Source organism: Sinohyriopsis cumingii, chromosome 9, assembly GCF_028554795.1.
Source record: "Sinohyriopsis cumingii isolate HCF-2022 chromosome 9, ASM2855479v2, whole genome shotgun sequence".
In the NCBI taxonomy this organism is placed as follows: domain Eukaryota; kingdom Metazoa; phylum Mollusca; class Bivalvia; order Unionida; family Unionidae; genus Sinohyriopsis; species Sinohyriopsis cumingii.
In genome coordinates this window covers 25244557-25258683 of record NC_142969.1, presented here as the reverse complement: position 1 = coordinate 25258683, position 14127 = coordinate 25244557, and the positions used below count along the sequence as shown (strand labels likewise).

Here is a 14127-nt window from a genome sequence, read left to right as displayed (position 1 = left end):
GGAGAACATTCTCTTACTTGAAATATTGTAAGGAAATTAAGAAAACTGACGTACTTGATTTAAGAAACAAATAACTTATCGCCACAGTGTATATAGACATATCACCACAGTGTATATAGACATAATTAAATTATTCCTTCGTCGTTATGATTTACAGCAATCTGATTGGCCAGCATCAATTGAATTTGTTTGGTTCATTCTATATGAACCCAATCTTTTATAAGCTACGCCCACCTGCACTGCTTTTCTTTTCTCAATGGATGAGGACTATATTTAGAATATAGGATCACTCAAACTCAGCCTTGGTATTTTAATTATCAACCAAATGCTTGACATTTACTTCAAATAAATGACATATCTTTGCTAATGCTACAAGTAAAATACACTTTAAATGAATAAATCAACATTGTCCTTACATATCTTGATATGAAGACCTGACAGTACAGTGTGAAATTCATCAGTGTGTGTATACATCTTTATTAAAGGATTGTTGTTTATTATGAAACATATTAGCATCTTCCAGCTGATCAGAATTATGTATTGACATCCAGCGAGCTTTTCTCTGATTGGCTATAAATATATCAATTGGATTCACTGGCTGTAAATATATCAGTGGGATTCACTGGCTGTAAATATATTGGTGGGATTCACTGGCTATAAATATATCAGATTCACTGACTGTAAATATATCAGTGGGATTCACTGGCTGTAAATACATCAGTGGGATTCACTGTTCTATATTATTGTGCCTTAATGAATTAAATTTAGAATATGATTAAATAAAAGAATGTTATCAAACTATGAGTTTATTTAACTACTTAAACTGTTGAATTTAATTATAAGGATTGACTGTTTATTTTGTAAATTCTACGAAGTATGAAATGAAAAACTGCTGTTCAAGATTTGCAGATCATACAGATTGCACAATGTTTTTTTCGGTTCATATTTCATGTGAATTTTAAGTCATACCTTAAATGAATGAAATAGTGTGGCTTAAATTCATGCACATTTTAAATAAATTAGTGTAATAAAATTTTAAGTTGTTTTATATATATATATATATATATATATATTGCTGACTGTTTTAATCTGCACTTAAAATCCATTTCAACTGGATCAAGCAAGTGCTTATGTGAATTTAAAGAAAGCAGAACATAATTTGCTATGATAACTACGAATATTAAAAATCTGGGAATCCATTTGTTGTGGTAAATATGATTTTATTCGAGTTAAAAATGTATTTTATTGCAGACAATGGCAAACACTGCAAACCCTGTGCATTTGGATGACATTTTTACAAGTCTTTGTGGGTATAAATGGTTATCATCTAAAGGTTTTATTGATATACACCTCTCCCTCGATAACTCGCGCACAACGGGGTCCACAAACATAGACTGCACTATAAGCGAGGCGTGAGTTACTGAGGGATCTTCAAAAATTGGGAAAAAATCGCTTTGACATTGAGAAACCGGGGGGAGGGCGGGAAGTGGTGTTAGGGAACTGGGCTGTTTATTGAATGAATCCTCATTTTACATCCACGTCGATAATAACTTTTAATAACGCACTCTTTCTAATGAAGTTGTTCATTATTCCGTTTAAATAATATTTATTTTCAAAATGTCAAACATATGAAAGATCGTTCCAACTGGTTTCACCAACCATCACATGTATGCAAGAAAATCTGTGTATTACGTCATTGCTTTTTGTTTCCTTGGTGAGTCTGGTTCCTGTAGTGGTGTTTAATATTATCCTGCTAAATCGGGAGTCCCAAGAGCAGGGAACTAGACTAACTGTTGATACACCGCCAAACAAGATTCCTTTTTTTTCTTCAAAAACACGCAACATTTTTTTGTGTGACAATCGTCTGAGTCGAAACTCAATTTTTGATTGTTCAATTAGTACAATACTGATGTTGTGATTTTATTGGAAGTAATAATGAAACTTCTTATCATCCTTGTGGATATCTCTAAGTGCCAGTTCAAGAATTCTCCGAAACTCGCTTGCTGACAATAGAACATATCTGTGAAATCAAGCTCTTTATTTTAAGAAGAAATCATTTCACTTGGTTGCCTTGTTGTCTTTGATCACAGTAATGAAAGAGTCAGTTAATTTAAGGCAGTTTATGTAACATACACAATAACATTTATTAGTGTTTGATTGATCAAATGAAGTGAGTTCACCCAACATACAACCGGGGCCGCAATATTTTAAGTTTGTTGGATTTTCATTCCTTTTAACTTTTCTTTTATTCCACCTCCTTTATTTGATTCAAAACACATAATTAACATGATAATATAAAGGAGGGCAGCTTTTAATTCGGTGCAACAATACAATAAATACGTCCAGAAGTCAGTTATCAAACGCTCGCGGACATAGCTGTTACGGTAGATTGATGCATTTCATGTTTCATTTCAAGAGGACACATTGCATTTATGATGATTACACATAAAAGGAACCAAAAGATAGAACTAGAACACAAATTTCAATTGATAAAAAAAATATTTAATTTTTATTTATTGAAGTACTGCCTCCACTCGGCATAATTGACATTTTCATTGATCTAAATTTCCTTACATATTGTTGATTGCGGTGTACTAGGAATATCGTTTGGAAAGAAAATGTAAAAAATTATATGACCTATTTTTAATTTTGATATTTCATAGTGTTGATTAAAATTTCCAGGTCCTATCTACCATTTTCGATGATAAAACGAGCGATACATCAAAGTTTGCGTTACCAAATTTGATCACGATTTTCTTCAAGTTCAACAAATAGGGATCAATTTTTGGGGTATTTTCTTGTTTAAAAAAATGGGATCCATGCCTGACCCCGCGTTATAAGCGGGTTCGTGAGTTATCAGGGCACGAGTTATCGAGGGAGTGGTGTAAAATGTGAGGCACATAAAATAAAATATTACCCATTTTACTCACAATGCCTTATAGAAAGTTACCCACAGTGCCTTACAGAAAATTATCCACAATGCCTTACAGAAAATTAACCACAGTGCCTCACAGAAAATTACCCACTATGCCTTGCAGAAAATTACCCATCGTGCCTTACAGAAAATTACCCACAGTGCCTTATTATCCACAATGCCTTACAGATATGGCCAGTCACTATAATGCTCCCTCACTTTTAATGCAGTGACTTATTAGATACCATGAATAGCATTATACTGAGGTATACCTAAACCATGGCTGTGTCATAATAATGCAATAAAACACAAAGATAGAACCTTTATTGATGTGAAACCTTGTTATAACTGGTTGTTATGAGCCAGAAACTAATATGAAGAGAAATATTTTTGAGTTTGAATGGCGAAACAAACTTTGATCAATGTAATGTGGTCCATGACCAAAGCTGCATTATAAGAGCAACAGTGTTATACTAAGGGGCTTTCTTGTAAGGGACCATTTAGCATGGTTGCAGGACCACACTGGTTTACAGTGTCTTTATTATGAAAGTATAGTAGCGATAACTTAATAAGTTGTTTGAAATCATAAAAGGCATTATAACAAGTATTGTACAGAAATCACATTAAGAGAATTTGGTATTTCATCTTATTTCTCTTCAGATTGATTTCCATGATTTGAACATGGAACGTCATCCAAGTTGTAACTACGATTACCTTGAGCTGTTTAATGGACCTTATGCCTCTTCTCCATCCATTGGCCGAATTTGTGGTGATAGCTTGCCAGCATCTTTTACCTCACAAAGCAATGCAGTCCGCATAAATTTCTTTACGGACACCTCCATGTCAGCACGAGGTTTCATGCTCACCTATACTTTTATAACAGGAGGTAAGATACTTAGTTGTCAGAGTATTATTATGTCAGGGGCAGGATATCAAATGCAGATAAATTTTATGTTTCCATCCACTTTTCTTTGTTTCATAACATTTATTTCTTCTTATTAAAATGCTGATTTCATTTTGGGGTCTTTTTACGTTGCTGCACTTTCATAGTAGGAAAACATTTAGAAAAACAAGTAAACAATGAATGGTAAAGTCAAGAGGACTTTTTGACAGGTGGGTCTGATGGAAAGCAGGACTTTTTGAGCATGGAGCTGAGGGTATATAAATGTACATTAGATGTTCATTCATTTGGCTGGGGGGTGGGGGTGTTTGCACCCTGCATGCACACTTTTATATTAGGAATCCCAGAGCTTCATGAGGGGATTCAGCTTTTGAGCACTACACCCTCTTCACAGAAGTAAGTCACTCTGATCCATATTTATGTTTCCCTGACTTGTGTTAAATTTTATGTTTTAACTTTTTTTATCAACATCTGTTCATTCTAGAACCAACAAAATAGATAATTGTATGCAGCTCCGTTAGTAACATACCATTACAGCAAAGGAAGGTCATTATGCCCTGAATTGCAGACTTCAATTTTTACATTTAATTCATGCACCAATAGGTTTTTTGAACCCTGTATACAAAATATTACAACAAGAATTATGAAGTAAGTCACTGTGCCCCATGTTTTCAGGCTTTGATTAAATTGTATGTTTTAACTGTTCTGGCTAGAATCACTACACTAGATGATGGTCAACATTTTACATTTTAATGGTTTAAATCAAGGTTATGCATTTAGCTTATGACCAGGTAGTTTATTTTGTATGCATACTCTTATAACTTGAATCAGGAAGTAGATCACCAAAACCCATATTTTTTTATACTAATTTTAGTAAAATTTTGTGTTTAAACTGGCATGCTAGAATCATTATACAACTATGTTGGTATACACCTGTGCAAAAAGTGTCACTGTGGCCTACATTTCACATTATACTGAGTTTGGGTTAAGAATTTGTATTTAGCTTTATGACAGCATAGTCTATATGACAGCATATTCTTTTTGCACTATATATATATATATATATATATATATATATATATATATATATATATATATATATATATATATATATATATATATATATATACATACACACAACACACACATACACACACACATAAATATATACTGTCCCATCTTGAATCATGAACATCCATAACAGGATGCATCTGGATGTCTACACTTTACAGACTTGAGTTAAATTTTGCAGGTCATGTTCATTTCTCAGACACTGTTGATACTAGGGTTGAAAACTGGTGATGATATGCTACTTTGTTAATATCACTCCATTATAAAGAGAAAAAGTCATCTTTATCTACATTTCAGCGTTTATTTTCTTTTTCTTAACTTTGTATATTTAGCTCATGACAGTGTGAAATTTTAACATGCAGTATGGATATTATCCTTCCATGAATGGTGATAGGATGGATCTTGGAATGTATGTCACACTGTTTGCAAAAAGAGGTCTTTGTGACCTATATCATGGTCATTGACTTTGTTGAAATGTATTGTTAATGGTCACTTATTAGACACTGTTGTTAGAAGCACACAATTGTTATAATTGGATGCAGCCTTGTTAGTGCTACACATATGTTACTAATGAAGGTCAATGTGACCTACTCTTTGTGCTTCACTGACATAAGCTAAATATGTGTTTTTAGTTTATGGTTGTGTATATTTATCCAATATACAGCCCTTTATACCTAATACAGTTGGAAGTAGAAATAAAATGTTTATTCAGTGGTAAACTTTTGATATTGATTATACATTGTATATCTTATAACAGGCTACACTCAACAGGTTAACAGTTATTGTAGATGTGTATGAATGTAGGAATTATATGTCACTGAGTTGACTGTATGCAATTCATGTGAAGTCTCAGCTGTAGTTTGTGTATAATTATGGTAATTATATAATTATGTATAGTTATGGTAATTATATAATTATGGTAATTATATATTTGTGGTAATTGTATAAATATGGCAACTGTATAATTATGGTAATTATATAATTATGTATAGTTATGGTAATTATATAATTATGGTATTTATATAATTATGGTAATTATATAATTTATAATTATGGCAATTATGTAATTATGTATAGTTATGTAATTGTGTATAATTATGGTATTTATATAATTATGTCTAATTATGGCAATTATATAATTATGTATAATTATGGCAATTGTATAATTATGTATAATTATGGTAATTGTATAATTATGGTAATTATATAATTATGGTAATTGATGATGCTTAAACTATACTTTATAAAACTGGCTATCATTCCAAGGTTACTCAAAGCCTGTGAATTTCATCAAGTGAAATATAGTTGAAGATGGATGTGATAATAGCTTCTGAAGCAGATTTTAAAAACAATTATTTTTTTTATAAACACAAGCAAATTTAATCTCGGGTTCTTATCATCTCATTATGGTACCTCTACTTAGATATCATGGAAAAGAAAGTTCTTTCTTTACTGTTTTGTGTATTTCTTGTTGAGTCTTCCAAGAACCAACATTTTGTTGCTGAGACCACTATAGACTAAATTTATTTTTTAACAATAATTAATATTTACAGTGGCTACTGTAAGCTTCATAGATGCTACAGGGTTATTTTTAAAACATCTGTGTTTATCACAGATCAGATCATATAATATCACTGTCTTGAGGATTTTATTGATTCTGTTTGGGTCTTTTTAACCCCATGCCATTGAAATGAATTGACTATTACTAACATTTTCAGGTTGTGGTGGCTTGTACCATAGCAGCCGTGGCTTCCTGTCTAGCCCTAATTGGCCACGGAGCTACCCTCACAATGTGGAATGCATTTGGGACATTGTTGTGCAGACAGGATACTTTGTCCAGTTAATCTTTAATCCGCCGTTTGACCTTGAGTTTCATGGGGCATGCGATAATGACTATGTTGAGGTCAGTAGAAGCATGCTTTCTGTACTTTAGGATACTTCATGTATAATTGTTAACTTTCCAGGTCAAAGTCCATTAAAGTTTAATATATGACGGGCCAGTGTCCATCCCATACATGCCATGTGACAATGTGATTTTCTACTCCCAAATTTTCCAAAATGATCATGTTTATAAAAACACAATTTCCAATGAAGTTAAATGTAATTTTTAAAATAAATTGTCATACAGAGAGACCCTTTTGACACTGATATGTGCTCATAGCCATTGTGCCCATTAAATAGTCATAACTGACATTGTTTGGTGAAAGCTTAATTGTGTCATATTATTAATCATATTTGACAATGTTTTTAACTTTTCAACCACATACACAATATAGAGAAAGCTAACCTGAAACTCGATGGAATGGTGAGCAATGTTAATATCTGAGACAATATGTTAACATCGCTGACCATTCTATAGAGTGATGTTAAGATTCAGTAGAGATTAAATCAGTCTGCTGATGAAGTCCTTGGTTTGAAGATCAAAGCTTCAGGTTAGCTTTCTCAAAATTGTTTGTGTATGTGATTGAAACATTAAAAACATTGTCAAAAATGAAAAACTCACATAGTTTCACATTTGATGCTGATGGAATGCTGTCTGCCATGGACAGTATATATAGTTTAATATGAATAATTCACATAGCTTCACATTCAATGCTGATGGAATGATGTCTCCCATGGACAGTATTATATAGTTTATTGTCATACAGGCAGTTATGGTTAAAGTGGTAAGATATAATCAACTACCATTCCACAGGTTACCTAATTGATTGACAAAGATGAGATGATTCATGTTATTAGTACTTTGAGTATTGTTGTGGGAGAGTCCATTAAGCTAATGTGCATATGTAATGTACATGAAGTGGAACAACCCAATTCATTGGAAGTTAGGTGGATTGGAGCAACCCAATTCATCAGAAGTTAGATCGGAACAACCCAATCCATTGAAAGTTAGGTAGGTCAGATGTGTTTCAAAGACTGTTGCTTACAACTGCTAGCATCATCATTGTTAAAGATTTATGGCTAGTTCATGATTAGAGACCAAAAAATTTGGAGTAGGATTTTACTCTATATAATGAATTATGACATGCAAAGTTTTTTTAAAATAGTTGGTATGTTAACGTTGGGAGCAGTACAGAATCGAGATCCTTTTTTAAGGCAAAATATCATGAATACCACAATGATATAAGAAAATGCCTATTTTTGGTGAAAATTTAAATTCTATTAAGAAAATGGGTGTTTTTCTTTATTCAGATTTGAATTTCCAGATAGTTTCTGTGTGATTGTTGCTTTCAGACTTAAATGATCTTTATTATGTGTTATGTTTATGTCACCATTAGGTCATTTTTACTTCTCTGGTACTAGCTTACATATTTTTTGTGTATATTTTGGCTGTGGAGCAAACTTGAGTTGAAGGAGACAATAAAGAAAATGTTCCATTTATGAAATACACAAAAGCTTGTGCAAGCATTGAATTCTTAACAAAATCAACACTTGTAGCTAAACCATGAAAAAATTAAATGAAATCATTTATTTAAATTCTTACAATCATATATTATTTCATATGTATTTTATTTGTCTGCGTTTCTTTTCCTCTACTCCAGGTCAGTGACTCAGTTCCAAATGGCACACTATTTCCATTGGGACGATGGTGTCAAAATATTGAGCCTCCAGTACAAAGATCCTCCTCTTCCAGAATGGTGGTCAAGTTTCGCTCTGATGCTTTTACAAACGGCAATGGGTTCTCTGCCAACTGGACTGCAGGTTGGTTTACAGAATAAAACTAGTCTGTACAGACAGATCACCCACTTCTGCCAATATCACTCTCGTAAATTTTTCTTATACAGACAGATCACCCACTTCTGCCAATATCACTCTCATAAATTCTTCTTATATGACAGATCACCCACTTCTGCAATATCACTCTCGTAAATTCTTCTTATATGACATATACAATCCATAAATTAAATGTTGTTTCCATGACAGATTCAAAACAGTGGTCATTCAGATTGTGGTTTTGTTGAATTCCCCTTAACTGAAGCTGAATATAGCAGTTACATGATCTTCTGTATGCATGTCCATCCACAATCTAGATTAAGGGCTGAACAGAAAAATGAGTCTCTTTTGCTGTACAGTAAAAACTGCTATGAGCGACCTCTGCTATGAGCAACCACCTGTCATTTCCGACCACAATCGTAATGCATGGATCAATTTTATTATTTAAACACTCTGCTATGAGCGACCACCTGATGAACGTGACCAGCAACAGCGATGTCTTGGCAAAATATGCATTTTGACACTGCTATGAACGACCTCATCGCAAAAACGAGGATAAACTCTATGACCATTATTTAATCCCCGTAAAAATAACAACTCATACTGTTCTAAATTTAAAGAAATAAAAAAAATAGGCTGGCTACCAATGCCTGAATATTTTTTTAGCTATGCCTATAGTGTTTTATAGTTTCTATTGTAAACCAGCCTATAGTATGTGTAGATTATTTCCTAGTCTGGTTCCATGCTTCATATGCTCCCTGCGTTGTTCTCCACTATTTGTATAGGGGTGAACAACGCAGGGAGCATAAAAAGCAGGGAACCAGACTAATCCTGTACTTAACCTGCTTCCCCGCCTTATCGTAGGACCTAGCATTCCAATCAATGACTGTATTGTGAGAACACCACTGACCTATATGTAATCAATTGTTACAATGACCGCTTGATTAGTAATGAATATTCTGATAAAAAACAAACATAAAAGGAATATTTAAAACAAAAAAGGATTGTTGCTACCAGTGATAGATGCTACAGTCCGTAAACCAGGCTAATGTACATATCACAAATTGCTGTTGTAGTGCCAAAGTTGACGTAGTGGTCACGTATATTGTTTGTCTATAGAGTTAATCCATATTGCCAGGGGTGAATAAGGTCATTGTTTATTAAACCAGCAAGAAAGAATCATTTGCGGGATTAGATTGATAGTGTTCAATTCTTAAGATGTTTGCTTTATTTCCCCCCGATGTTAAGTGAATTAGTGATTACTCCAATCACAAAACTGTTGTTTATTCAAGTTGGTGTGAACAGGTTACATACTTTGCTTACAGAGTTGTCATGCTTATACTGATTATAAAAAAAATGTTTTTGTTGACAGAAACCCATGGTCGCAACTTGACCCAAACCTTTGTTTTCTAATCATTAACTCATTAACCCCTGATGCCCCATTTAAGCCTCAGGAGGTAGTACCCTACTTCTGAGCTCTGTAGTGTCAAGGTCATTTAAGATACCCTAAAAAGTGGTGGTTGTACAGAAAAGTAGACATGTAATTCTACAATGGTACCAAATAATCTGGACTTTCTAGTTGCATTACAAAATACAGAGGGAAAAACCTATTTTTTTAACCTGATTTTTTTTTACACCCAACATTCGCTCATGGTAAGAATCTGATTTTGTGTCTGGATTGTAGACTTTTTAACCTCAGATTTAAGGCAGACCAGTCAGAAATGCACAGTCAGGAGAACCTTTGCATAATGTGGGATAAGATGTGGATTTGTAGTAAAAAGGGGCCAGGACATGAACAAAGATGGGTCCAATAAGTACAAAAAAAAACAACTCCAACTTTTATCCTTCTGCACATGCACGAGCGAAATGAAAACGTTCCTAACACAGCTTGGTTGTAGGCTAATCTGAAATCTCTTGCAAGCTGATTTATTTGGACATATTCAGAAGTAGCTCCCAAAATGTGTTTCCTACTCGCATTTCAGGTGAAAATGACAAAGTCTCCAGGGGTTAATGAGTTAAGTCAACAAGCTGCCAGTTCTGACCAATACTTTGTTCTACAATTATTTGATGTTGCTGCTGGGCTTTAATGTTGCTGTCATGTTAACAAAAAGACATTTGCTTGGTCCTCCAAGTTGGTCTTTCATGGCAATATCAATAAAGCATGGTGCAAGGCAAACAGCAACATCCCTCTGAGTGCCTCAATTCAGAAGTTGTTTGTCTTTTTTCTCAGGCCGTATTAATGGAAAGAGTTCTGATTACTATCAAAGGCTACTGTTCCATGATATCCAACTCATTAATGCATAACATATATCTGTCAAAATAAAGATATATCAGATCTGCTAGTCAATTTTGACTTTAATAGGCCATAATCTGTCACTGTTTTCTTAATAGAGTTTTTCGTGGGTTTTGATGCAGCTCAATTTGGATCACTTTTTGCCTTGCTTAAGCTGCTATCATACAAGACATGCTTTCTGATAGCTTGAGCTTCAGCATGCTGAGCAGTTGAATTGCACGTCTATTAAATGACCTGAACTGTCTTCAGTTCAGACTGGATGGTTCATCGATCCTAATGATGCAAGCTGGCTTTGAAGCTAAGAATGGGTTGCCATTTGCAGGCAATCAAAGAGTGATAACATGCTGCTACTCTCTTTGACCAAATACATCAAGACAGGCAGTCATGGAAGTCTTTGACCCTGCTCTTGAGCTTTTACTTGAACTGCACAGAGAAATGTCATATGGGACAACATCTCATTCTTCCAGTGGAAGCTGGGGAAGAGGATATAACCTGTTAAGCTTTCAAATTATGACTGGAGTGGGTAATGACTGGACTTGTAATGACTGGTGTGGGTAATGACTGGAGTCATAATGACTGGAGTGGGTAATAATGGCTGGAGTGGGTAATGACTGGAGTCCTAATGACTGGAGTGGATAATGACTGGAGTCATAATAATTGGAGTGGGTAATAATGGCTTGAGTTGGTAATGGCTGGAGTGGGTAATGACTTGAGTGGATAATAGCTGGAGTGGCTAATGACAGGAGTGGGTAATGACTGGAGTCATAATGACTGGTGTGGGTAAATGTGCTCTGTGTACTTCAGAGTCTCAGAAGATCAAATATGCCTCATGAAGACTTCAGCTCATGAGAGTAGAGCAGTCTCTGCAAGCCTCATATATGAATCCAGTGTTTTGATCAGAGACATAACAGAAGCTGTCAGCTGGCAATCCCAAGTTTTTATCTGTATGACCTAACTTCTGAGTCAAGAATCGAATCTGGTGGGTCCAGTGGCTGTGGCCCAGATGACCACCAGACTTAGCTATTCTATAAATAATAACATGATCCGAGAATGTTTTCAAAGGAAAAGGCAATTTTGTTGCAGATTATGTATCTTTGAATACTTACCCAATCACATTACTGTAAAATCCTCACACACCTTAACATAAATGTAAACATCTTTGTTAAAATGTCGCTCAGCTTAAAACTGGTAAACATATGACTGATAGGCAGCTATGTAGCAGTGGTAAGGGGAGGTAATAAGGAAGGGTTGTCTGCCCTATGTCTTGATGGTATAATAAAGAAAAAGACCACAAAAAATTCTGATGTTGGGTTGATTGAGGATGCAGTGGAGCCTTTTCCAAAATTTAATGTTAAGAGAAACATAATTTACTAAACAAATTAATTTGCTTTCCTGCCACGAAGCTGAGGAGCAAAGAAATTGTCATCTTCAGTCGTCTTTTTGTTATTGCAGGTAAGTCTTGCCATATTTGAGAGATTGTATTTCTATTTCCATGTCTACATTATTAATATGATACAGTTGTTGTTTTTTAAATTATATTTCAGTATGTGGTGGTGTTCTGAAAGCATCAGCTGGTATTTTGACGTCTCCAGGTTTCCCTAACAACTATGAAAACAATCTTAACTGTAACTACACCATTGTCTCAGATCCACAGAAATTCATTGTACTGGAGTTTGACCCTAACAACTTTATCTTAGAAGGTAACTAGAGTCATTGTATTAACTGCATTAATGCAATGGTATCACTTTCCATCAATGATAGTGGTCGTTGTGGAACTATCAAGAATGTAAATCTTTTTGTTTTAGTTTTGAATGTGATCTAAAGGCCGTGACCTATTCTACACCTAAAATTTTAGGGGGTAATTTCCTCCTTTATTTAACAAAAGTGGAACATTTTCTAAATAAAGGATCAATTTAACAAAAAAGTAAAGGCAGGGCTTGAAAATTTCATGCACAACTTGTGTGCATTTATAGCTGTTCCAGGTAAACATATTTGGGACCCAGGAAATGCACTTCCAGTGTGGAGTAGACATTTTCACATGAACTAAGTGAGTAATCAGAGTGCCTTGACATATATTTTTTAAAAACTGCTTTCCCTATGTACCATATATGTTTGAATGGAACTGCCCTCAGTTGATTTTTGGCAGTTTTTTAAACATTTGCAAAAGTCTCACAAGTATGCCCAAGAATAAAACCTGACAGGCATGAGAATTTTCAGATAAATCCTTGAGTTAAAGGTCAGGTTTGTGGATTATTTTAAACACCCCACTCTACTGCCCACCCAGAGAATTTGAGTTACTTTCCTTCACACTTAGTGGCTATAGTTCTAACATGAGACACACAGGCATGACTTAATGCAATGCTGTGTAGCATAAAATGAAAATTATTTGTAGGTCTCTGACTTTCTGGCACTTTTCAAGATGTTATAAGTTTGATTACATAAAGATATGACTTGGCATTCTTTTGTGGTGTACGAAAATTACAGACAGTAAAGCATATTTATTATATGCTCTTTTTTTTCCCCGTTAACTTTACATTGTCAGAATCGTTCAATATTACCCGATACTGAACTCACGCGACATTACACATATAGGATTCACGTGCATAAAGGAACTACTTTCTATTGTAAACAAGCAGTGGACACAGACGCCAGCACTTTTGTTTTGTACACAAGTCATGTACACTCGCGTAAGAGGCTCTTTATGTTGTGATTGTTTAAATTTGTTTCTGAATGAACTAAAACATGTTTCGTGGACTGCAAAAAATCCCAGCTGTTTTGGCACATTCCGCGTTGATACAATGTTACGGATTTAGGCTTGCTACATTATATAACAGACGGAAGATAAGGTCCTTACAAATAACATACAAGTGACAAGTCATATACTCTCTTCTGTAGCTGGTGATAAGAGTGGCAAAATAAAATGTACTTACAGTTTTACATCCTGAATTTCCTCAAAATGTATTTTCTTAATTCTGCAAATCCGAATTACATGAGCCATGTCATAGGTTTTCAATCTGGATTACACATTTCAAAATTCTTCTGTAATTTCGGTGATAAGTGCAATTGAATGCTCTTTACTGCACTCAAAATGAAATAAGCATTAAATTCCTATGCATCTTTTTGATAATTGCAATTGAAAGACTTCATATTTTTCCCACATTATGATTTCAAACATTCAGTGACAGAAACAGAAACACATTTGCAGATGTAAACACGCTTCTCCCATGCCACTTC

The 14127-nt window shown here is 34.4% G+C and overlaps 1 protein-coding gene across 1 annotated transcript in view; it reads left to right on the top strand.

Annotated features, from left to right (window-relative positions):
• LOC149791415 (cubilin-like) overlaps positions 1-14127 on the top strand; it is a 203259-nt gene that overhangs the window by 148299 nt on the left and 40833 nt on the right. The window contains exons 52-55 of the mRNA XM_089969953.1: positions 3575-3800; positions 6605-6789; positions 8429-8588; positions 12438-12593. Coding sequence (XP_089826079.1) covers positions 3575-3800; positions 6605-6789; positions 8429-8588; positions 12438-12593 — 727 coding nt within the window. The remainder of the gene's footprint in view (positions 1-3574; positions 3801-6604; positions 6790-8428; positions 8589-12437; positions 12594-14127) is intronic.